We start from the raw sequence: 24989 nt of genomic DNA on the forward strand, positions 1-24989 counted from the left end.
GGATGGGGTGGAAACAGCATTTCTAACTAAGATGATTACAATATTACACGTTAAACATCAAGATGAACATACTATTATTCATTTAAAAAGTACATGGGAGACTTAAATATCCTGCAATATACAATTAGCAGAATTGGAACAAATGTGCCAAAAAAATTCTAAAATAAACATAAACATAAACTGAGGGCTTTCTTCCTGAGCCGCTGGGAGTAAAGGTCCTCCATGGATGGCAGCTCCGCCCTGGTGATGTTCTGTGCAGTTTTCACCACCCTTTGAAAAGCCTTACGATTGAGGGCGGTGCAGCTGCCGTAACAGGCCGTGATGCAGCCGTGTCCGTGATGGACACTGAGGAACCTGAAGCTGCTGACTCTCTCTACCGTAGTCCCATTGATGGCGATGGGGGGCGTGTCCCTCTCTTTGCTGCTTCCTGTAATCCACAATCAGCTCCTTGGTTTTGCTGACGTTGAGATGGAGGTTGTTATCCTGGCACCAAGATGTCAGGTTTTCGACCTCCTCTCTGTACGCCGTCTCGTCGCCGTCTGTGATCTGGCCGATGACGGTTGTCTGTTACGATCTCAGGCACTTAGGATGTTGAACCCAATTGCAGACAGGGAGACAGAGGTAAAGTATTGGTAAGATACTTTATTTTTCCAAGAAAACACAATGAACAAAAAAAGGTCACTAACTAATCTCAGGATGATATGACAAAAAATGAGACCAAAAGGAAAATCGCTCACGTAGTGAGGAACAAAAATATTCTTGAGCATAAAAGAGCATAGACCTGACCATGGCAAGAGACAATACGAACTGACACTGAACACTGGGAGACAGGGGAATTTAAACACAGGGTAACTAGACACAGGTGGGAACAATCAGGCTGACACCGATGAGCACAGGAGACACACAAGGAGTGACAGGTGAAAACAATCAGGAAATTAGACACACCAGGGAACTAACGACAGACATGAAAACACAGGGAAAAGAGACCAGACAATATACAGGGAGGAAAACATGACAAGGAGAACGGAAAAACACCCACACCTAGACATAGACACGTGACATGACATAATAATCCTGACATTGTGTCGTCAGCACGTAGGTCCATACCAGTGTCTTGAAGTGGCTGCGCTTCCTCCTGGGCAGCATCCAAAATGGAGAAGAAAGAGAACAGACACACCACAGCTGGGTGAGGCTGGTGAGGCTGGGGAAGATGAGGGAGGGAAAGAGAGAAACAAAACAGGGGGACTAAGATGAGTGAGGGAAAGAGAGAAAAAGACAAGGGGACTAAGATGAGTGAAGGAAAGAGAGAAAAAGACAAGGGGACTAAAGTTTAAGAGAGAGGAAGAACACAATGTGAGTGAACAATTTAATTAAATTACACATTTAAAAAAATAGTGTGAGTAAGTGAAGACATCCTTACAAGGAGGACTGCCCTGTCAAATTTAAAAGTTATTCTTGTTAAATATACATATCCTGTTGAGGCTATAATCCAAAATGCAGAACCACTTTAGATTGTAGCCTCAAGGGACTGTTTAAGGTTACTTAAAAACATATCATTTCCCAAATTGGTGAAATGAACTCCATCTCTTAGAAATATGCCAGGGCAGTCAAACTTAATGCAAGGATGCCTTACACTCTACCCAAACCACTAACACATTTACCCATCTCTCTGTTCACCCACATTCTGGCCTTGTTCAGCTTTCCCGGATTGGCTTTCCTCCAGTGACATCTCTCATTGATAGAAGATAGAATTATCTTCATCTCTGAGAAGTTGTCACTGAGGGAAAGCAGGTCCTGCTTCATCGCTGTGACAAGCTCCACACCTTTGATGTTGCCAAGGTCGTTGCTGCCACAGTGGATGAGCAAGACATCCGGGACTGTTCTTCCTCTCAAGGACTGATAGAAAAAGGGAAGAAGGTTCCTCCACCTCAGACCACCCTTGCCAAACCACCACACACGGCAATTGAGACCCAGGTTGCTTCCCATGGTGTGTCTGGCTCTTTCTTCCCCACGTCTAACGTAGCTGCTCCCTATTATCCACACATTGGGACCTAGATAGAATAAAATATATTGAAAAAGGAAAAAAAAGTGTTTACTGGTGATCATCTTTTAGAAAAAGACGGTACATGTAGCCTGAGTTGTCATATCATATTTTTAAGACTACACAAGTTTAATGTGTATATTATATTACATATAACTCTATACTTGTATATAGAATCATGATGAAACTTTATAAGGATTAAGATTATATATTAATATTACATTAAATAATGCATGACGATTTCATGCATTATTACGAAGCAGGATGTATCAAGTCACTGACTTTTTGTGATAAGGTCACAATCAACTGATTTCACTTATCAGATGTAAAAATAAGGTACAATATATTTGTTTTTGCCATATGAAAGTAAAGGGTATGCAATCAAAAAATTACTGAAACAAAATGAATAAAAATTCTTATAAAAACTATACAGCACCTTGTCCAAGTATGGCGGGAGGCCCACTTTCCTCAGGATTTCCTCTCTGGATGACGATCCGGCTATTTCTGCCATCTATAAATAAAGTACAAATGATTAGCTCTTCACGCCTCTTTAAAATAATATGTGTTCTTGAAGATTCTGTATGCATCGTCGTTTACAATGGTAGGGACATTGCATTGGAAATTAGTTGTGAAAAAGACATGTCATTTTTAGTTTTTTCATCTCACATTTATAGATTTTAAATACAAATATATATATATATATATAAAACGAATTATAAATGCAAAGTCTGGTTTCTAGAAAGTTAGCTAATGCATACAGAGTTAACATTGCAGAACTGCTGGCATGCATACATTTCTAGCATTTTGGTTAACTATGAAAAGTATGGAAAATTACTGTGCAAACACCCAACATTAGCTTAGCCACAGTAGCGGTTGCTGATGAGTGGTTTGGCTTATTTTACTCTTTTATATGAGAACATGTTACATTACATACAGACATTAAGGAGGCAGGTTAGAAAATAAATATGTTTTCGTCTCTTACCTTTTGGAGCAAACTGTTGTCGGTTGTTAGCATAGACTGTCTGTATATATAAAGCGTTGTCTCTTTAGCCTCAGTGACGTGACGGTGTACACTGAACGTGACCGCGTGTGAAGGGGGAGTGGCGCGGGGGATTTAGGTCTGGGCTGCGCTAAATTCAGCCTCTCTTTCCAACATCTCCTGTGGTGGCAATCCACATTCTATACTTCCTTCTATATATGTATGAGCTCTGTATGTGTTTTCTTTTCCTTATGACTGTTGTAAGTAAACTTTTTTATTCTATACTTCCTTCTATATATGTATGAGCTCTGTATGTGTTTTCTTTTCCTTATGACTGTTGTAAGTTAACTTATTTATTCTATATCTTCTTCTATATTTGTATTTGAATGTATGTGACAGTCCTCTGTTTATTTATTGTTAAGCAACGCAACACATGGTTTTCAACAGTGGAACGATTTATATGAATGTCAACAGCAACATCCCAAGCTTCTTTCTAGCCAATATTCATTATGTTGTATTTGTACCTTCAACTGTAACTGAAAGTTCAATTTGGTGTATTTTGTTTGCAAGTCTGTGTTCAACATACTACTTGGAGTATGCTTAACGCGGCACAAGTCTATACTGAACATGGACACGCACAATTCTAAACATGTATTTTTTCATATCTGATACCAAATCTTGCAGCAATATTGCCACACTGGAGATGTATATTAGTTATTTAGAGTTTAGTGTTCAATGTATTCAATGTATTCAATGTGTTAAATGTATTCAATGTGTTAAATGTATTCAATGTATTCAAAGTATTCAATGTATTCAATGTGTTAAATGTATTCAATGTGTTAAATGTATTCAATGTATTAAAATAACTATCCAAACATTTTACATGTAAGTTATTTATATGTATGTAAGTGTTGTCTCGTGTGTATGTACTGTTTGTGATCGTTGTTGTGTCCTCACTCATGGCCTGCACCTTGACGTGGTGAGTGGGCTTTAAACTAAGACAGGCCATTTATGTTTGAAATATCATGCTAACAAACCTGCAATTACAGAATTGAATGATAGTGGTTATATATGTTCATGTCTTGCTGACATTATTACAATTTTTTTAAATGGTTCTCCTCTAACCTGCAGTCAGCTGTGATTCCAGGTGTTCATGCTGCCGCCCGCCTCCCCCACCCATCCACCTCCTTTCATCATATCCAGTACCAGGAGAGCTAATCCAAAGACCTCATCACACCTCCTCTTCATCCCATCTCCTCATCAAATCCAGATCTTCAGCATTATCACCAGTGTCTAGACCCCGGGGGGTTCCCTATATGCTCACGGCTGCATTTCCCCTCTTAGATATACGATTTCAGGATCGGGGTCTAATCGCCAAAGACTTAACATTTATCATATGACATGTGTCAATAAATGTTCTTTAAACAAAATGAAGTCTCTCCTAATTGAACTGTCTGGACCCTATCCTCAACTTTTTTCAAACCACAACATGCCTTCAGAGGGCTTTCCTGTTGATAATGTTTGGTGGATTTTTTAATAGAATAATTGTAATCAATATTATATTACCTTTTAATCTATATAAAAATGTTATTAACATTTTTTGTCACTATTTTGTTCACCTTGTTCTATTATGCCAGCCATCAGAGGTATACATTTGTTAACATCTCTTTTAGGTTTCATTTCTTATATTTGTGAATTTCTATATAAAATGCTAATTTCTACCTGAAATGCTTATGTATTTTTAAATTACATTTTCGTAAAGCTTTCACTTTTTCAGAGGAATAAATATTATAACTTGTTTTGTTCAGCATTGCCAGCTTCACTGTTGAGCGTGATGTTGTGCCCAGCACTCTCCTGTCCTGTGCTCTGAAATCAAAATGTGGATAAGAATAAAACAACACTAAAATAAACACTTCAATACAACTTGTAAAACTTTTGTGCGTATACATATACAACACAGGCAATATACATACATACATATATATATATATATATATATATATATATATACAATTATAATTAATACAACTGTTAATTTGATTAGAGCTTTGACACATATCTTTATTGATATATGTATAAATGTGACGACTTAATATATAGTCGGCCTAATAGCAAACAGCTACGTTCAACTCTGTTAATGGTATATTGCAAGTGCAATAAGAAGCTACAGGAACGTTAATCTACGTCGGTAATATTATTAACTTTATTTAATACAACATTTACGGTACAAGATTTACATCATAGCCTACAGCCCATGTAGTATATTATTTTACAAATGATGAATTACAGCAAACATGTATATATATCCATTATTACAGCTCCGTGGGATGGCAGTAAGTCGATATGGTCCGTTGTTATTGTGCATCCATGGGTAAAGATAAACGCATGTAGTGCTGAACACGTCACATCACATGAACGTGCCGGGCAGCGCGGTCCCGTGGGTTAGATGCGCGTTCATAATGCCGAGGGAAATAACTCTCAGAATAACGTTATTAGCACATTTCTACAACTTGAGGAATTAATGTTTTTAATAAGGGCTATACAAGTGTTCATACTGGGTTGTTTATTTAGTTTTAAAAAAATTATCCAACGAGTTACAGACCACTCTTTCCCCATGTAAGTCAATGGGAAAAAGTGTTTCCGGGCCCAGCAACCAAACGGAAGTGTAGTACCACCGTTTGGCCACTACGAATATTCTCATCAGACTCCGGCGCACTTCCTGGGGGCTTGGATCTGTCCCCCTGCCCGATCTGTACTGTGCATGTGCGAGATGGTCCGCCATATTGGACAACTCCAGACGGCAACCCAAGTAGAACAACAACTCTTTTTATTGGGTTCTTTTATTTGGGGTTAAGTACATTGTCAGAATAAGTGAGAAATGAATTTAACTTCTGTTAGACAGCTATCATACTGAATAAATATTTACTGTGAATGTATGCAAAAATGTATGGCATATAGCGGTCTAATAGAAGTTAAATCCATTTCTCACTTATTCTGACAATGTACTTAACCCCAAATAAAAGAACCCAATAAAAAGAGTAGTTAAATAATAGTGAAGTCACGTTGTAATAACAATAACTCATCTCTCTCAAGTTTTCTTTTTGAGCTTTGCCGAAAGCCACTGTGTCAAGTGTCCTTCTTGGGTTGCCGTACGGAGTTGTCCAATATGGCGGACCATCTCGCATATGCGCACTGCAGATCGGGCAGGGCTGCAGATCATGGATGTATAATAAGAACAGATCGGGTAGTGACCGTAGTGACAGACACTACCGACTCCAGGGCAAGCCCCCAGGAAGTGCGCCGGACTCTGAGGAAAATATTCGTTGTGGCCAAACGGCATTACTATACTTCCGTATCAGTCGCTGGGCCCGGAAAGACTTTTTCGCTTTGATTAAAGAGACTTATGTAAATCGTTGAATACTTTTTTTTAAACTAAATAAACTACCCAGTATGAACATTTGTATAGCCCTTATTAAAAACATTCGGTCCTCAAGTTGTAAAATGTGCTAATAACGTTATTCTGAGAGTTATTTCCCTCTGCATTATGAACGCAGATCTAACCCACCGGACCGCACCGCCCGGCACGTTCATGGGACATGTTCAGTACTACATGAGTTTTACCTTTACCAATGGATGCACAATGAGAATGGATTATATGAATACTTTCGTGACGTTTCTATCTCTCAAAAGTTGGGCAATTTTGTCTTCATGCGCCAATGAGCAACTCTCATAGGAATGAAAGAGACCCCGCCTCCCACGCTGTATCCAGTTCTTATTATACATCAGGGGCAGTAGCGTGGCGTGGGGAAAAATGTAGGGGAAGCCCATTTTTTGGGTCGGGGGGGTGGTCAAAAACGTAACCAGATGAGTGATTACAGCGCCCGGTATCATTTTACACACATTTGTATCACACAGATGCAGGACTTGCACACACCTGTTATCTAACCGACAGGTCCGCACGCACTCTCCAGCTGAAACTCTCTCCTTATTAATTTAAGCATTTTACTTATTAATGTATGCAGACGATCACACAATCTATGTGATTTTTGGATTTACCGTGCCTCTCAATTGCCCGTGACAGGTTGGCAAGGTCGATGAATCCTGAAATTGCCCAAGGATTGTTCAGGGAGCACGAATCCTTGTCAAAAAGAAGACATGGCCAGCAAAATAGACGCTGAAGTTTAGCGCTTCCAGTTAGCCACTCCGTGCGGACATAATTGTCCTCATTGAACGTCCGATTCTCTCCCTTTTTCCTCTGTGTACACAGCTCGAGTGCGGGCATTGGCCTGTCATCTGATTTAATTTTTAGTTGCTGCTGTAGCGGAAGTTTAGTAAAGTTATGTTTGATTAAGTACGCCAAATCTCCACCCTCCATAATGCTTCATTTGCTTGATAATTTCTAACGGCGGTGATGACAGTTACAGTATTAAAACTGATGTTGATGTGATTTGATTGGATGGCAGTGTCCAATCAAATAGCCAGCCGCCAGCCGCCTCTGAAGGGAAGCAAGAGGTGGCTGGCTTCCCTTGGCATGGCCCTGACCAATCACAGGTTGGCAGGGGCATCACGTGGGCCTCATCTGATTGATCAATCCCTCCATTTTTTTCACCAAGGGAAGCCAGATTCGGCTGGCCTCCTCTCGCAACAGTGAGTGCAATCTACTGTTTCACCATAACATCTAGAGGGGCGATGTTTGTTTCACTCTTTGTAAAATACTCAATGAGAATGGGGGAGAGAAGGGCCGGCAGCAACACACAGCAAAGGAGAATTATCGAAACAAAACAAAGTGTTTTTATTTAATTATTTAAATTATAACTACAATCCGAAAAAACAGGGGAAGCCTGGCTTCCCTTGGCCTCCGGGAGAAAACGCCACTGATCAGGGGTGCCCAACCAGTCGATCACGATCGACCGCTCGATCGCGGGGAGATTCCCAGTCGATCGCGAGATGTGTCTAAAAATAGAAAAACAATATTCTGTTTATCGAAAATGTCCTATAACATAATCTTCCTGTGCCAGAATAATGCACTTGAACGCATCAAAGCTTTGTGATTGGCCGGCGTGACTGTGTCGGGGCGTGGCTGGTGGGCAGTGGGCACTAGTTCGCTGACGTTGTCCGTGTCAACAGCAGTGACAGTCCGCACACACACACACAAGACCGCAATTATGGCAGAAGCAAAAAAGCCCAAAATATATAATTTTCACTCCGAGTGGGAGTGTGGTGGCGTTTTAATCCTTGTCTACCATTTAATAGCCACCTCTATCGGGGTTGTGGGTTTTGACGCGCCTCTCTTTGTTTCCAAACAATTCAGCGGAGATCGTAGTTGAATCAGATGAGCTTTATTCACTGATCCACACGGTGCATACAGGAGGACACATTTCTTCGCTTCATAGTAACTCAAAAGTGTATCATTTTCCAAAGTAACAAAAAGAACACGGTCAAAAGACTTTTCCATTTCCCCGTCTATCACCCTCAGCTGTGTCCTATCCACCTACCATATATAGGCATAGCCATGCACGTGATACTGACGCACATATAACAAATAATAAGTGAGCCTTAACTTAATGCATTTTAAACCATAATGTGACTCACAAAAATAGCCGATAATTTACAGTATAATCTAATTTATATTATTATTAAGCCCAACATTCAGACAATAATAACAAAAGGTAAAATGGCTCTAACATACCAGCCCCTAATTGCTTATTACATAGCAATTACCAATAATAATACATCAACAGTCATTTTAACAAAACATAACGTCCATCCGTAGCATATTTGTATACTTAAGTCCATAGTATATTGTATACTTTCAAGTCCATGTATATTGTATACTTTCAAGTCCATGTATATTGTATACTTTCAAGTCCATGTAAGACTAGTACTGGAGTGTGTAGGTCTAGTACTAATTGTCTGTAATGGTCTGCGTTCAAAAGGCAGCCTTTGATGGGGAGGGGGTAGGAGACCAAGAGTCTAGTCCTTTGGTCTAACAGTCAGAGGTGCACGTGACTGAAAGGCTAAGGCTTAGTAGGCTCAGTCTGTCGCCTCCAGGAGCAGACATAACTTAGTTATGGGTCTTTCGATCGTACTTGTCTTGGTTTTAACCAGGACACTCCTAACAAGTCCTTTTGAACCAGGAAGGGTCTTAACTACGCGTCCCAGGAGCCAAGTGTTCCTCGGTGCGTTCTCATCAATGATGACGACCAGGTCTCCGGGGGTGAAGTTTCTTTTGATAGTATTCCATTTGTGCCGTTCTTGCATCAAAGGAAGATATTCCCTGGTCCAGCGCTTCCAAAACAGGTCAGCAAGGTACTGCACCTGTTTCCATCTTCTCTGTGAGTACAGATCCTCTCTCTGAAAGAGTCCTGGGGGCAAGATTGGATTTGTTCTTAACTGAAGTAGGTGATTAGGTGTGAGGGGTTCAAGGTCGTTTGGGTCGTTTGTCACTGTTGTGATTGGCCTATCGTTCATTATTGCCTCAACCTCACACAAGGCTGTGTGCAGAGCATCATCATCCAATGTTTGTTCCTTCAGGACAGAATGGAGGATCTTTTTAACCAGTCGTATTAGCCTCTCCCACACTCCGCCATGGTGAGCTCCGGAGGGGGGATTGAATGTCCAATCAATTCCTTCTTTGAGTAGTGTTTGCTTGATTTTGTTGTTATCCAGTTGTTTTACAGACTCCTCCAGTTCCTTTTGTGTGCCGATGAAGTTGGTGCCTCGATCTGTTCTGATGCTCTTTATTGTGCCACGACGACAGATGAATCGACGAAGAGCGTTTATGCATGCAGCTGTATCCAAATGACTGGCAACTTCCAGGTGGACAGCACGGCTTACCAGGCAGGTAAAGATTACTCCCCATCTTTTGACATGAGCTCGGCCACGTTTCACCTCGATGGGTCCAAAATAGTCTATGCCTACATGAGTGAAAGGTGGAAGATCAGGTGTTATTCGATCAAGTGGGAGATCGGCCATTTTCTGCTCTCCAGCTCTAGCCTGTAGGCGTCTGCAAAACACACAGTTCTTTATGATCCTCCTTGCTGAAGAGTTAGCAGCGGATAGCCAGTAACGTTGATGGAGTTTGGAGAGCATGTGACCTCTTCCTGAGTGACCAACTTGATTATGGATGTGGCTTAATATCAACTTGGAGATATTAGAATGTTTCGGTAGAATCATTGGATGTTTGACCTCAGTTGGCATAGCCATCTTTCTAGTTCTTCCTCCAACTCTCAGAAGCCCGGCATCAATGATAGGGTCCAGCTTGTATAGGGAGCTTCCTCTATTGCACTGTTTTCCTTTTTCCAGCAAGGCAATTTCCTCTTTGAAATGCTGTCTCTGCTCGTGGCAAATAATGGCTTTTTCAGCAGTTTCTGTGTCCTCTACTGAAAGTCTTAGTGCATTAGCTGTAGGCATATTGAGCAGAAGCATCTGATCCTTCAGTCTCTTTCCTTTATCCTGCCTTGCTCCAAGATCAGTGGAGTCATCTTTTCTTTTTTCTTTCATCTGCAGTAGGATTGTCTTTAATTTCATTATCCATGCAACAGCTCTTTTTAGGTCATTCCATGAAGAATAATAGTCCAAGAGCTTACTTGTTGGAGTTTTTTCCATCTTACATGTGACAATGCTGGTGACAATCGCTTCTTTGCGTACTTCAGGGTCATCTGGAAGGAGAGAACCAAGTTCTTTTGGAATACTTGGCCACTGTGCTTCAGATTTCTTCAAGAATTCTGGACCCTGAAGCCATCCTTTTGAACTGTAAAAGGATTCAATGCTCAGTCCTCTTGAAGCGTCATCAGCGGGGTTGTTTTTGGTGTCTACAAACCGCCACTGGTTCACTTTTGTGAGGTTATGAATAACAGCAATCCGGTTTGCCACGAAAGTGTGGAACCTCTTAGTCCTGTTTCGAATATATTTCAGTACTGACTGGCTGTCAGTCCACAATACTGATTCCAAAAGCTCTCCTTGTAGCTCTGATCGGAGCATTTTGTCCATTCGTGCAGCCAATGTAGCAGCAGTGAGTTCCAACCTTGGAATTGTCATGACTTTTAGTGGGGTAACTCTTGATTTTCCCATCACAAAGGCTACGTGTACCTCCTCCATGTCATTGGTGAATCTCAGGTAACTTGCGGTACCGTATCCTTCTTCACTTGCATCACAAAAGGTGTGTAGCTGTGCAGTTTTCACTCTTCCAAAGTTCTTGGGTTTTACACACCTGTCAATTTGGAATCTTGCCAGCTGGTCTAAATCCTTGAGCCATTTCTGCCATGGTTTTGAGAGTTCCACCTGAATTTCTTCATCCCATCCATATTGGGCTTTACAGAGTAATCGAAGTATTTGCTTTGCCTTCAATATGAAAGAGGCGAGAAGACCAAGAGGATCGTACACAGAGCTGACAGTGGAAAGTATACTCCTTCTTGTAAGGGTTTTGTTGTTCACAGTCACACGTAAACTGAATATATCATTTTCAATGTCCCAGTACATCCCTAGTGCTCTTTCATGTGGCAGCTTATCCCTGTCCAGATCCAAGTTTTTCACCTGTTTAGCCTTGTCTTCATCAGGGATGGATTCTAGCACCACTCGACTATTACTTATCCATTTCGTCAGTTTGAATCCACCAAGGGAACACATTTCTCTGAGAGACCTAATAAGGCTTATAGCTTGATTTTCTCTTGCTAGCGACTTGAGGCAATCATCCACATAGAAATTTGATTTGATTGTTTCTGCCACTTCTCCATCAAATTTGCCACAGTTGTCCTCAGCTGTTCTTCGCAATGCAAAGTTTGCGCAGCTTGGAGAGGAAACAGCTCCGAAGAGATGGACCCTCATCCGGTATTCCTCCAGATTTGTGCTGGTTTCTCCTTCAGGCCACCACAGGAATCTCAGCAAGTTTATGTTCTCCTCGTTTACATGCACTTGGTGAAACATCCCCTTCCATATCTGCCATAATGGCGATGGGCTCTTGACGGAACCTGAGTAGAACACCAATCAATGAGTTTGCCAAGTCAGGGCCCTGAAGGAGTACACTGTTGAGGGATTTGCCTTTATAGGATGATGCACAATCAAAGACCACACGGATCGTTTTTTTACATTTATGATAGACACCATGATGGGGTATATACCACACTTTGCCGTTTTCCACATGTAGATCGTCCGATGGTACTTTCTCTGCATATCCTTTTTTGATAATGTCACTCATAAAGCCTTTATACTCAGCTGCATAGGTCTGATCCTTCTGGAATTTCCTTTTTAGTGACATTGCTCGTTGCTCTGCCATTTGGCGGTTGTTTGGCATGATAATGTTTGGATTATCTAGAGGAAGAGGTAAATTGTAGTGGCCATCTTTAAGAGAAACCGAGCTTGATACAATCTGCATGAACTTTCGGTCATCAGCTGACATTTGTCTTTCCTCTTCATACTCTTTCTCTGGAAAGTCGTTAATATATTGTCTTTCAATTAGCTTCTCAAGGTGAACAATTGAGATCCTGTTCACTAATGCCACAGGGGTTTCATCATCCAGATCTGTGGTAGCATTAAGTGGACCATTAACGACCCATCCTAACAGTGTTTTCACTGCATATGGGCCATTTCCTTGGCTATTTATAACTCTCCATGGTTCCATAGCCTTTGGAGTATTTACTCCAATAAGAAGTCCCACGTCAGCATCTATTTCTTTTATTTGGATGTCCTGCAGATAAGGCCATTTCTTGAGGTCCGCCTGGGTGAGAATGTTTCTTTTGGTAACAGGGATTTTGTTCTGAGTGTAAACCTTGGGCAAGTTTATATATGTGCCATCTTCCATATGTCCCACTTCTAGACCTGTTACCTCAAAACTCCTGACTGTTTTCTCTGTTCCCATCGTTTGAAGAAGGACTTCAGTTCTCCGTCCTCTAGCACCAAGCCGCCTCATGAGCCCTTCTGTGCAAAATGTGTCGGTACTACCAGGGTCCAGGAATGCATAGGTCAGTATGCTTTTATTTCCATGGCAGAGTTTCACCTTCACTGGCACTATGGCAAGTATGCTGTCTTTACCAGCCCCGATTCCTTCACCTTCTCCTACTGAAACAAGAGCACTGCTGATGGATGTCTCATCAGGCCTTGCTCCCCCACTCTGCTGCTCTGCCTTCCCATGTTTAAAGTTCTCAGTTTCAGGCTTTGAAGATCTTTTAATGTGCAGAATAGTTGGGTGCTTAGCATGACAGATTTGACAGGTCATTCTCCTGTTACAGTTCCTGCTCAAGTGCCCCACCTTCAGGCAGCCAAAGCATAGTCCCTTCTCTTTCAGAAACTCCATTTTAGCTTCATGAGATACTGAATGTATTTTATGGCATTCAGCTAAAGGATGTTTACTTGTACAAAAAGTACATGAGGTGTCATTGTTAGTGGAGGAAATGTAGCTTTTAACAGGATATTTGTCTTCTTTGAGTTTCTCTGCACGCCTGTCTGACACTATAGCCACTGCGGTTGCAAAACTGCTCCCTTTGCTCTTATTTCGATATGGATCAACAAGAGTCTTGGTCTTGAAAGCCGCCTTTGTACTGTTAAGTTGATCGGGAATGTCACCAAAGAGAGGGTCTTGAAGTATTCTAGCTTGTCTTTCAATAAATACAACAAGGTCAGGTAATCTTGCTCTTTCATGGCTCCGCTCCAGAATATCACAAGCTGCTGTTCTCCACTTCTCCCTTAGTTTGTAAGGTAGCTTTGAAAGAATGAGCCGTAGGTTGGATGGCAGGTCCAGCTCCTCCATGTTCTGCAGATCCCTCATTGCATTACAGCAGCCTCTCAGAAAAAGTGCATAACAGTGCAGTGACTTTCCATCCTCTGCCTTTATAGTGTTCCAGTTGAGTGCTTTTCCCATATATGCGCTTGCTATCTTGAGCTCATCTCCAAAATGCACTTTTAGCAGTCTCTTAGCTTCAGCAAAGCCACTATTAGCATCCATGTGAAGGCAGCTTCTCACCAGTTCCCTGCAGGATCCCGAAGTATATTGTTCCAGGTAATATAATCGATCCTGGTTACTGGTGGTTTTCTCCTCAATGCTATGTTGAAATGCCCTCACAAATATTTGATAATTCAGGGGATTGCCATCAAAGACTGGGATTTCCCTAGTGGGCAGTGATGCTTGTTTTTGTTGAAGTACAAGTAAATTAACAATGTCATTTTGTCTTTGCATCACAGTCAGGAAATTGTCATTAGTATTTGTCCCTGTAATTCCTGCATCTCTAGCTGTTTGTTGAGAGCTTTGATTTGCATTATCAATATTTTCTGGTGGTCTTGGTTGTTGGTGTATAAGCCTTTGAAGTGGTGTCTTGGGAATGGATCCGAACTCAGCAAAGGAAATTGGAGACGGCTCTGCATCCATTGACATATGTGTTTTTAATCTGTAGTCCTTTAAATAGTCATTCATGCCATCATATTTTCCTTGTGTTGGATTTTGTGAACCAGTCTCAAAGTGCTCCAGGACTTTCATTTTTGCATCAGATTCAGCTAGGCTGACTTCCATTTCTATCCGTTCGGATCTAGCTTGCAGTTGAGCCTTTTCCATTTCAAGTGCATGCTTTTCCTTTAATCCTGCTGCCCGGGCAAGGAGGGCAGCTCTTTCTGTGGCCATTTTGAGGTGGATTGAAGAAGCAGAAGAAGTTGCTGATCCTGCTTTTGAGCTCCTCCTGGTTGATGCATTGGAAACACTGTCATGGGGTTCAATCAGTATCTGAGGATCCATTTGAGAGCTTTTCCACGTTTCCACATCCTTAAGGAAATTCGTGAATGCAGACATTTTTGGTTCATACCAATCTATTCTCTCAGTTTCCCTTATTTCCTCAGATAAAAGCATTTGAACAATTCCATGACATTCCATAAATTCATTGAGTAACATCTTGAACGTTGCAACAGCTTCATCCACCTTTTCCACATCTCCACCTCGCACCAGTAATGGGTTAATTTCATTCATTCTGCGGGTGCATGCTCCAAGCTTTCCTCTTCGCGATTGGCTGAGAGTTTTAAATCTCTCCTCTGCCGCGGCAACATCAGCTGGAGGTTTTTCAGGATCCATTGTTTATTTGAGTTTTTCTTCACTTAATCCACATGAAATAAAGTCATTAATATTTCCAAGAACAGCTCTTCGCGAGTCCTGTTTTTGTGCCAAATATTCCTTTAACGTCCGCTTCCTGGCTGCGTGTTAGTTCGTTAATGCATTTCATTGTTTAAGCATTCCAACAGCAATTGCGGATTATCTTCAGTAAGCATCAGGATATCACTGGATGGATTTCCAGTTTCGTTTTGTCAAACATCCGTAACTATGCACACATCAGTACTTGCATTGTTTGACGAAGCGATCCCGTTGTAAACAGCGTCTCATTCATAAGTTCCGGGCCGGCGTGGTTTACTCACGGCCTCCTCCTCGGCACTTTAGAACGTCCGTTCGCTGTTTCCAAAGCAGAGCTGAAATCCACACGAATCCTGTGCTTGTCCTTCGAAGTCTTTATCCACAGTTTACGGAGTCTTTTGACTATTGTGGTGGCGTTTTAATCCTTGTCTACCATTTAATAGCCACCTCTATCGGGGTTGTGGGTTTTGACGCGCCTCTCTTTGTTTCCAAACAATTCAGCGGAGATCGTAGTTGAATCAGATGAGCTTTATTCACTGATCCACACGGTGCATACAGGAGGACACATTTCTTCGCTTCATAGTAACTCAAAAGTGTATCATTTTCCAAAGTAACAAAAAGAACACGGTCAAAAGACTTTTCCATTTCCCCGTCTATCACCCTCAGCTGTGTCCTATCCACCTACCATATATAGGCATAGCCATGCACGTGATACTGACGCACATATAACAAATAATAAGTGAGCCTTAACTTAATGCATTTTAAACCATAATGTGACTCACAAAAATAGCCGATAATTTACAGTATAATCTAATTTATATTATTATTAAGCCCAACATTCAGACAATAATAACAAAAGGTAAAATGGCTCTAACAGGGAGGATGAATATTTTTGTATCTATTCCAATTCAAAGTCCATCTGTCTCATCTGCAATAGTAGCGTGGCTTTATCGAAGAATGGTAATTTAGGAGCGCCATTTCAAAACAGTGCACAAACGCTACGAGACGGAATTCCCTCCTAATTCTGCCCTACGCTCCCAAAAGGGGAGGGGCCTGAAAGGATAGCTAAATGCACAGCAGTCCATTTCCACCAGGCCCAACAACAAGAGCAAGGCTGCTACCATAGCATCTTATCGTGTCAGTCACGTTCTTGCGAAACACATGTAGTCTTTCAAAGACCGCGAAGTTGTGAAAGAAGCATTCTGCTGCCGACGCGCTTTTTGGGGGACAGTAAAAATAACAGTAGCATTTCAACAGGTTTTTGATATAATAAAAACTCAAGTTAGATACCGTGATTAATCAGCTGTAAGTTTTAGTTTGTTTGAACTTATTCATTATAATTATTGTACAAAATGGTATAAGAATGCAAACTTAAATTGATTATAGTCTATTATCAATTCAGGTTAAGAAACTAGTGTTGCTTGCATCCTATTAAAAAGGCATTTCTTTTTATATTCGACTAAAATGCAACAAAAAAAAGGGTTTGATTCTATTAATGTTGTCTTTTTTATTGCACTTTGGCAGCAGATTCCTGTGTAGCTTCAGATCTGAGTTGTCTTATTAGTAAGCCTCATTTATACTTTTGTAGCAACACTATCTTTATATAATGGCAAAGAAAGGGTTCAGAGTCTTTTCTTTTTTCCCTGTATCATATGTGGCAGCACTGTTCATTGTTTCTTGAAAACATTTCTCACTGTAGTATGTGACGTGTGAATAAACTCCAACTCTGTATCAACAACACTGTTGGGTAACTTCAGTTAAATACTTGTGTGTACATTAGAAAGAGGTAAGATAAAGGATCTGCAGTATTTTATGAAGTATTCAGCGTACAAAGGTCAGTTTTATACAAGTAGAAGTGTGTATTTACCTGGTAGTAGGCTGTCAGTAATGGCTACGCCTCTCTATTTGGACTGGTAGATCTCGGCAGGCTGGCAACTTTAAAAGTAGCTCTCGGTTCAAAAAAGGTTGGGCACCCCTGTTATACATCAATGCTCCAGGGAGGAAGAGTGAGAGTCAACTCCGAAAATGGCGATTTGGTGCTGCTTGTGCCCAATGGGTTGACAGACTCATGCCCGGCGCCGTGGGAGGGCCAGGGAGGGCCAGGCCCTCCCATTTGACATTCCTGCCCTCCCCCAATAAACACGTTTTTAATTATTTATTTAAAAAAAATTTGAAAATGTTTTTATTTTTTAAATTATAAATAAAATGAGAACTTTTATGCTACGATGTATCTGATGTCATATAGTAACTAAAACAAAACATCGCAGGCTATGTCAAATAAATTCATGTGTCTGTTGTGATTTGTGATTCGTCCACATTTAGACCAATCACAGCGTCACACTCTGCCGCCTTCTGGATTTGTTTGTTTATTGTGCATTCTGTAGACTCCCATTTCTGTTTGAATTACAAAATGGACATCAGAAATTGGCTGAAAAGCAACCGCTCAAAGACCAACAGCCCCAGATGATCTTGGGGTTAATAAACCCAACCAGGTGAAACTGGATCGTTATCAGGGAGATTGTTTTCAGGAAAGAAGCGCACTTTTGCCGCTGCATGGTACAACAACAGGCCGGCTTGAAGATTCGTTAAAAGCAGACGCAGCCTTTTGTTTCCCCTGTAAACACTTTAAAGTAAATACGTCTTCATCTGATGTGGCTTTTACTGTCAAAGGTTTTTGCGACTGGAAACACGCATTACAGACTGATACAGGACTGCTAAGGCATGCCGCATCAAAAGAACACATTTCATGTGAGAGTTTGTGGAGAGAGAGAGACAGATACGCGAGGAAACAAATAAGGAAATTAGAACTTTGGTGTGCACAGATCAGCTGGCACGGAACCGTCATTACGTGTCAGCTGTTGTTGATATTATAGATTTGTTAGCCGTCAACCAACTCCCTCTCAGAGGTGACTCGATTCACTCCACAGCATGTCCGAGTCAGGCAGTGGGCTCTTCCTATCACTGTTTGAGTATACGCTGCACAAAGATGCAGAGTTAGCCAAAAATAATGTTCTAAGTTAGCTCGGCTGAGCGAAAGGATGCACCTGCAGTGCATAGGAAAATAAACCATGCCCAAGGCGGGTTAAACAGTTCATCGTCTCCGTCTATTTCTCTCCGATTGCAGCGATGAGGAAGCTGCCATCCGTAACCAGTGTGCCTTGCTCGTGATTTACCAGTGTGTGTGCTGCCACGCACACAATGTTTCAAAAGTGGTTTCTATGTTGCCCTTTATTTGTGTATGTATTTACGATAAGTGTGCGTCTTTACGCAATGCTGTTGGCCTTGCTGTTTGATATATATTGTGCCGCAGGCCCGCAGCTCATGACGGTTTTGTGTGCCCTCCCATGAAAATCATATGCCCTCCTTTTAGATTTGTTCTGGCGCCGGGTCTGGACAGACTCCTCTACATATTGCTTTTAAATTACACAAGATGTTTCGCAGCATTGTTAAATCGTCGAATCAGCACCAATTTAAATTGAATTTCGCCATTACCTCCCCCCAACAACCTGGCTCCTTTGAGTCAAATACAGTGCAGAACTGCGGCAAGTGGTGTGACAAATACTAAATAATTTACTGGAATAAAAAACGAAATAACTTAACGTTACAATTTCCAAAGACACGAACTGTTCTTAACACATAGGCTACGAATAGTGTCCTATCAGTATTCTATGGTAAGAAAATGTACCAAGTACATTTATCGACAGAAATTAGCAGAAGCAGTAGAAGAGTTTAAATAAAGTTACAGCCGGAAATCTCACCTGAAAAACGACGATTACAATTCCCAAAACCGCGAACTGAGCGGTCCCCATCTGCCTGTACTCCACTTTCAGTATTCCTCGCAATGTAATGAATAATAAATATATTCCTTGACGAGTTTGCGTCGTGTCTTCTTTGTCTCCTCTCCTGAAAGAAGTTACTGACTGAGTGCAGCTGGGCGAGTTGCTGCAGGTACTTTCAGCGTGTGACGTCAGCTCACAGGTGCGCACAGCGCAGGTTCCTGATATGGGCATAGACGCAGTGCTTCTCAAAGTGTGGTCCGCGGACCACTGGTGGTCCGTGAGCGCCCCCTAGTGGTCCGTGAGTATATTGGTAAAATGTTACATTTTAAATAAATAAATACATTTAAGTTTTCCGCACTCTCGCGGGAATATCTCCGCAATGGAGCAAGGTTAAGTTTCACTTTCAATTGCATGATAGAGCCCAGCGCAACACCTTCATCACATATGTTGCCACTTGTTTGTACCATTTTCAGGCGATTTGTAATCTGTTCTAGAAAAACGATGTGTTTTTTTATATTTGTGGAGTTAGGTGGTCCACGAGTGTTTTTTTATTGGTTAAGTGGTCCTTGGTATGAAAACGTTTGAGAAACCCTGGCATAGAGGCTGAACACACCTGAGGAGACAGATACCCGCAGTTTCTGTTAGCCTGCTTCCTGTCGATTTAGAGGTAGCAGATATACGACATGAAATAGTAGTAGTAATACACTGACAGCGTTCACTGAGCTGTATGTGAGATGAGTGAGCAGCTTTCTGTCTCATTTCCTCTTACTGACAACCACAGTCTTTCCCCCACCTCCTCTCTATCTCTCTCTGTCCTTATATGGTCAGTGTATGTTTTGGTCATTGGATTTTCTTTTCACAAATGGTTATTCAAAAACAAAAAACGAGTGGATATTTAATTTTCGTTTTAAAATTGAAATACAAGGCGTTTTTCTTTATCATGGTAAAAAAGGGATTTACTAAACTTAAAAAAACGGGATGATTTTCATTTTCTACTTCTCAAAACAAAAAATAAAATCACTAGGAAACAGAAACAAAAACACTAGGCTTGTTTGAGACGCGTTGCGGCTCACCTCGAAAGTAGACGAGAATAGCCGGATGTATGGGATTAGTTTTGTATCATAAAGATAAAGCAACACTTTCTCAGAATAAAGCAAAACTATGAGTTTAAAAGAATAAGAAAAACTGAGTCAAGCAAAATAAAATACATTTCAAAAATAAAACTATAAGTTGCAAACAAATCATTTGTGTAATCATTCTTTGTTTTAACATAGGTTTTTGTTTGCAGTTCTTGTTTCTTCTTTCTCAATGATCAGACGTTTGCTCTCGCTGCAGCTCTCTCTTTTGCGCTCCCTCATTTTTTGTTTGAGATTCTGACACAAACCTCCCAGATGGGCGGGACTTTCAGGGGTGCGTCCCCATTGGCTACTCAGTTTTTGAGTGACAGCCCAGTCCTCCAGCGATTGTACAGTGCAGGCAGCTGCGGTGCGGTAGCTGAGCGTGGATAGAACACCCCAGAAGAACCAGCATTTCAATTATTATAATACTACAAGTGTTGTTTGTGCTGTACTATACGGTCTGTTTCTTTATTGTGGTAAGTGAGAAGTAAAGCTGTGCTATGAAAGTTAGCTTTTGCTACCTTTAGATCCATAACAATGCAAGCTAAGTATCCTAACAGTTAGCTACATAGCTAGCAGTGAGTGAGCGTTCAGACACCTGCGCACACACTCTGCGCCTGACTCTACCAACAGGCTTTCATGATTCTGTTTAGATATGCAAGTATAAGCCATGATAGCTTATTTTATTAACACGCTAATTTGATATGAAAATCAATGGAGGCTGAGTTAACTTTGTAGGAAAACCTACCGTCCATGATGCCCCTGAGCTGTGTTTTATTTGTTAACTTCATATTTTTCATTTCCTAAAACATTTATTTTCCTCTCATATTAACAGTATGGATCATTGAGACAGCGTGGCGTCCAGAGTCTTATCCCGTTTTCCCACTTCCTCTGAGGGGACAGCACGGAGGGGGGGCATGAAGAGAGACCTGCACCAGCTTCATCCACGCTGGCGTTACTGTTATCACTTGCTCAGTGTCATTTCATTTGACCACATGTCTTTACATATACATTTAATAGATTTTATTATTATCCACCTTTTTGTTTTATGTCCTTTTATTTAAAACATTCTTTGAGACTTCTTCTGGTTCAAATTTCAATAAATGTAATTTGTATAATCACTCTTTTGTCTTTATTCTACATGAAAATGTTAGAGATTCCATTCAAATCTGTTGATTATTCATATCTTCCTCAGGCTAGGAATAGTATGTTGAGTTTTTAATGCTAAATGTAGGCTATATAATTTTCTCACAGGATATAGAATGAAACAACACCGTTTTTATCCATTGTGTATAATGCTTCAGCTCTTCAGACCAACATAGTAAGATGTGAGTATGTTCCTAATTGTGTTGGTATACTAGGTCTGGTCTGTTTCATAAAGCAAATCTGCCACTTTTATATTGTAGAATTTGTTAAATTAAAGCAGTTTTTAATTGTGTGTCCTAAACATAGCAATATATGCTTTTGAAATGTAACATGTCTTTGAAAAATAACAGTATACAGTTTATATTGTGTATCACCTTTAGCTTGAAAATACATAGATGTGTTTTTTTAATCTATACAATTAATAGACAGACACTTTATCAATCCCAAATTGGGAAATTATTTAATAGCAGCAGTGTGTTCAGGTATTAAAATATTTAAAGTTGGAATAAAGTATAAACTACACAACACAAGTATAATGCACAGCAATCCATAAGATAAGTCCGATATGTTCATGAAAACTCCTCAGGAGACACCGACACTAACGTGGCCGAGTGGACTCCGGAGTTTGCTGCATGAGTTGCACTGTATGATATGTGGTGTAGTGGGCTGTCACTCAAAAACTGAGTAGCCAATGGGGACACACCCCTGAAAGTCCCGCCCACCTGGGATGTTTGTGTCAAAATCTCAAACAAAAAATGAGGGAGCGCAAAAGAGAAAGCTGCAGTGAGAGCAAAAGTCTGATCATTGAGAAAGAAGAAACAAGAACTGCAAACAAAAACCTTTGTTAAAACAAAGAAAAAATAATTTACATGATTACACAAATGATTTGTTTGCAACTTATAGTTTTATTTTTGAAATTTATTTTATTTTGCTTGACTTCGTTTTTTTTCTTCTTTTAAACTCATAGTTTTGCTTTATTCTGAGAAAGTGTTGTTTTATCTTTATGATACAAAACTAATCCCATACTTTCGCAGCCGGGGGAGGTCTCAAAAAGCTCGCCTGAAGTCCAATATGGTCAAGCTGCGGCCGCGGACAGTACACGACACGCCCACCTGACACGACGGTGGCTGAGAGGCATGAAAAGCGAATTGACGACACGCCCTCTACGGTGGCTGATAGATCGTACATGGCATGTTATTGTAGCATTTTAAGCAACTATTAGGCAAATACATTAATAACCTATCCGTTTGAGAACCCCTTGGAACCCCTTATACCATTTTGATGGTTGACATCTAATTTGAAAGGTGAAAGCCAGAATGACGTTTTCTAATTTTTTTTATAATAATATGTTTACTGTATATTATAACAATGCTTGTCATGTAGGAATACTGGAGGTACCGTTCCAATGATGTATTAATAATAAGATATATATAGCGCCTTTCATGAGACCCAAGGTCGCTTTAAAAAGAAGAACAAAACAACAAATAGATTTGGGGCAAAGGCCTTGGCAGACAGATGGGACTTGAGGGCCCTTTTGAAGGCGTCAAGCGTGGGGATGTTGCAGATCTCCGCAGGGAGAGCGTTCTAGAGAGTGGGGGCTGCCATACTGAAGGTTCTGTCCCCGAAGGATCGCAGGTTGGTGCGGGGGGCCAGAGTCTGAAGACCGCAGGTTCCGGGGTAGGGCATGTGGGAATTGTATTGATTTGATACAAGCAAGCCAGTGTTTCATTGTGTACTTTCAACTACAGTATATGGTCCGGAAAGTTCAGCATTCACTGTGATGTATATAAAATAAGACACTGATACCGTTTTCCTCAATGAACATTTATTGAACAGAACATCATAAACATCAAAAACATATTGAAAAAAAACTCCTCGGAATCTTTCACAAGTCCTTCAGCCTTTGGTGCGCTTCCTCACTCATGTTCTTGGCGAGGTCATGAGAACAAAGTTCCATCTCACTGATAAGACAAGATGGTATAAAGAAGTCATATGTAATATTATAAAATCACATGCATCAGGGGTTGTACACTTTAATGTGTCCATTCACTAACCGACTCTTTAGGAAGGAAGCTGTAAGGCCTCTTGTTATAGGAGTGGTCCTCATCAGTGTCCAGGGGCATCTGTAGACAGTCAACCATTATTTTGACAGTGCTTTACATGCACGGTTTAACTCCTCCAAAAATGATCCAGGCTCAATTCAGAATGACACAGTACCACACAAAACAAATGTTGCATGTACCATAAGTTCTATGTAGTATGTGTTTTAGGAGTAGTAACCCATTCTGAAACAGGCACACAGGGTCATAGATACGTTGAGCGATACACTGACCATGGTGCTGCTTGCATGCGTCCTTTTACGACTGATCCTGAATGTAGGTGGGACATTGTCGCTAAGGGTCGCCCTGCCTTCCTCACTATAGTGAGCAAACTTCTTTCCATACCTGCAATTAAGACACATTTTCTTCACCAGAAGGTTGAATTTTGGAGCCCCCAAATCACCCCCAAATCTTCTTGATAATACAGTTACAAATTCAAATGTTTTTGTAGCACTGCAGCATACCCTTCCAGTCCAAAGTTTTCCACCAGGATAACACACCACCACCTTCTCAGGAGAGACATGTCATGCTAAAGAAAGAGCATCCATTTTCATTAAGTTTGTTATAGCATTTTAATGTGACTTATTTCCTTAATACTTACAATGCTGAAGTCAAAGCTGGCCTCCATGGCACAATACCAGGCATACTGTAATGATAATTGTATTAGCACATGCAAGACATAATGTACACGTGACGGCTTATAACTCAGTGAGTAAGTAGTCACACACCTCCAATAAAATGTGGAGGTGATAACGCCACAAGAAAGATGCACGAGAGGCCTACCTATACGTGAACATTCCTTAAATCCTTTTATTATTGCACACCTGTTTATTTGCAAGTGCATAAAGTGAGAGAACATTGGGATTCAAACAGAACGTTTGTCAGGTCTAAGTGGTGGTGAATCACTATTGCATGTATTTACAAATGAAAGGTGTTAAGGAGCAATCAATTGTGCCATATCACGGCCTTATCCTTACTCACCATTATCATGAAGACACCACAGTCATTCCCATGGGTCTGCTTCGGAAGCCCCTGTATGAAGAAAAGTTAGTAAGAGCATAATAGACAATTGTGACAATACGATAGTGACATTGCAAACACCTCAAAATCCAGAGCAGTCTTCTCTGTCCAGGATCCTGCAATGATTTGCTGTGCAACACCCCTGGGAAAGCAAGAGCAAAACTAGGTCAAACATCAGAAATTAGAGTGAAAGAAGAAAAAAAAGAGGGGGAACAAAACGTTGTTGCTTCAGATTCAGAACATGAACCGCCAACTGTAGTCCACAGAACAGGGAACACAGTTGTAGAAAATAACAGCCAATAACACGTTCAGACCATGCAAATAAAGTAAATCATGTTATTGGAAAAAGTTCAACGAAGAAGATTTATCTCGGTCTCCCTTTTGATTGCGTTTGACACTTGGCTATTTCATTCAACTTCAGCTTTAAGGAAGCCGATCTTTTCTGACTATAACAATCCTTCCGTACTTAAAGGAGCAGTAGGTACGTTTGAGAAACCGGCTCGAGATACACTTTGTTATATTGCATGGAATGCTCTTAACATCGCGATAGCAATGAATATCTGAAGTTCTTTGACAAAAAATCCATAAAAAATGTCATCTGTGGAAGCTGTGGCGCTGTAAAAAGCACGACCAATCATTTTAGCCGGCCCGGCTAAAGTAACTGGATGGCCTACCGTACCTGCCTGTCAGCCTTCCATCTGTGC

General features: G+C 40.9%; 2 protein-coding genes and 1 long non-coding RNA gene across 3 annotated transcripts in view; all 3 read right to left on the reverse strand.

The window, feature by feature from the left end:
• LOC117550746 (cadherin-1-like) overlaps positions 1 to 19058 on the reverse strand; it is a 34501-nt gene extending 15443 nt beyond the window's left edge. The window contains exons 1-2 of the mRNA XM_034223272.1: positions 18882 to 19058; positions 4815 to 4886 (exon numbers count right to left, since the gene is read on the reverse strand). Coding sequence (XP_034079163.1) covers positions 4815 to 4886; positions 18882 to 18932 — 123 coding nt within the window. The 5' untranslated portion in view covers positions 18933 to 19058. The remainder of the gene's footprint in view (positions 1 to 4814; positions 4887 to 18881) is intronic.
• LOC117550793 lies at positions 524 to 3198 on the reverse strand. The gene is made up of 3 exons (XR_004569703.1): positions 2478 to 3198; positions 1108 to 2051; positions 524 to 582 (listed from the first exon to the last, which is right to left on the reverse strand). It is a non-coding gene; the product is annotated as an uncharacterized LOC117550793 (long non-coding RNA).
• LOC117550726 lies at positions 8344 to 11358 on the reverse strand. The gene is made up of 2 exons (XM_034223249.1): positions 8893 to 11358; positions 8344 to 8842 (listed from the first exon to the last, which is right to left on the reverse strand). Exon 1 carries the CDS (start codon positions 11118 to 11120, stop codon positions 9054 to 9056), a length of 2067 nt encoding a protein of 688 aa, XP_034079140.1. The 5' UTR covers positions 11121 to 11358; the 3' UTR covers positions 8344 to 8842; positions 8893 to 9053.
• Positions 19059 to 24989: the final 5931 nt, after the last annotated feature.

This window comes from Gymnodraco acuticeps, unplaced genomic scaffold (genome assembly GCF_902827175.1).
Source record: "Gymnodraco acuticeps unplaced genomic scaffold, fGymAcu1.1, whole genome shotgun sequence".
Taxonomy (NCBI): domain Eukaryota; kingdom Metazoa; phylum Chordata; class Actinopteri; order Perciformes; family Bathydraconidae; genus Gymnodraco; species Gymnodraco acuticeps.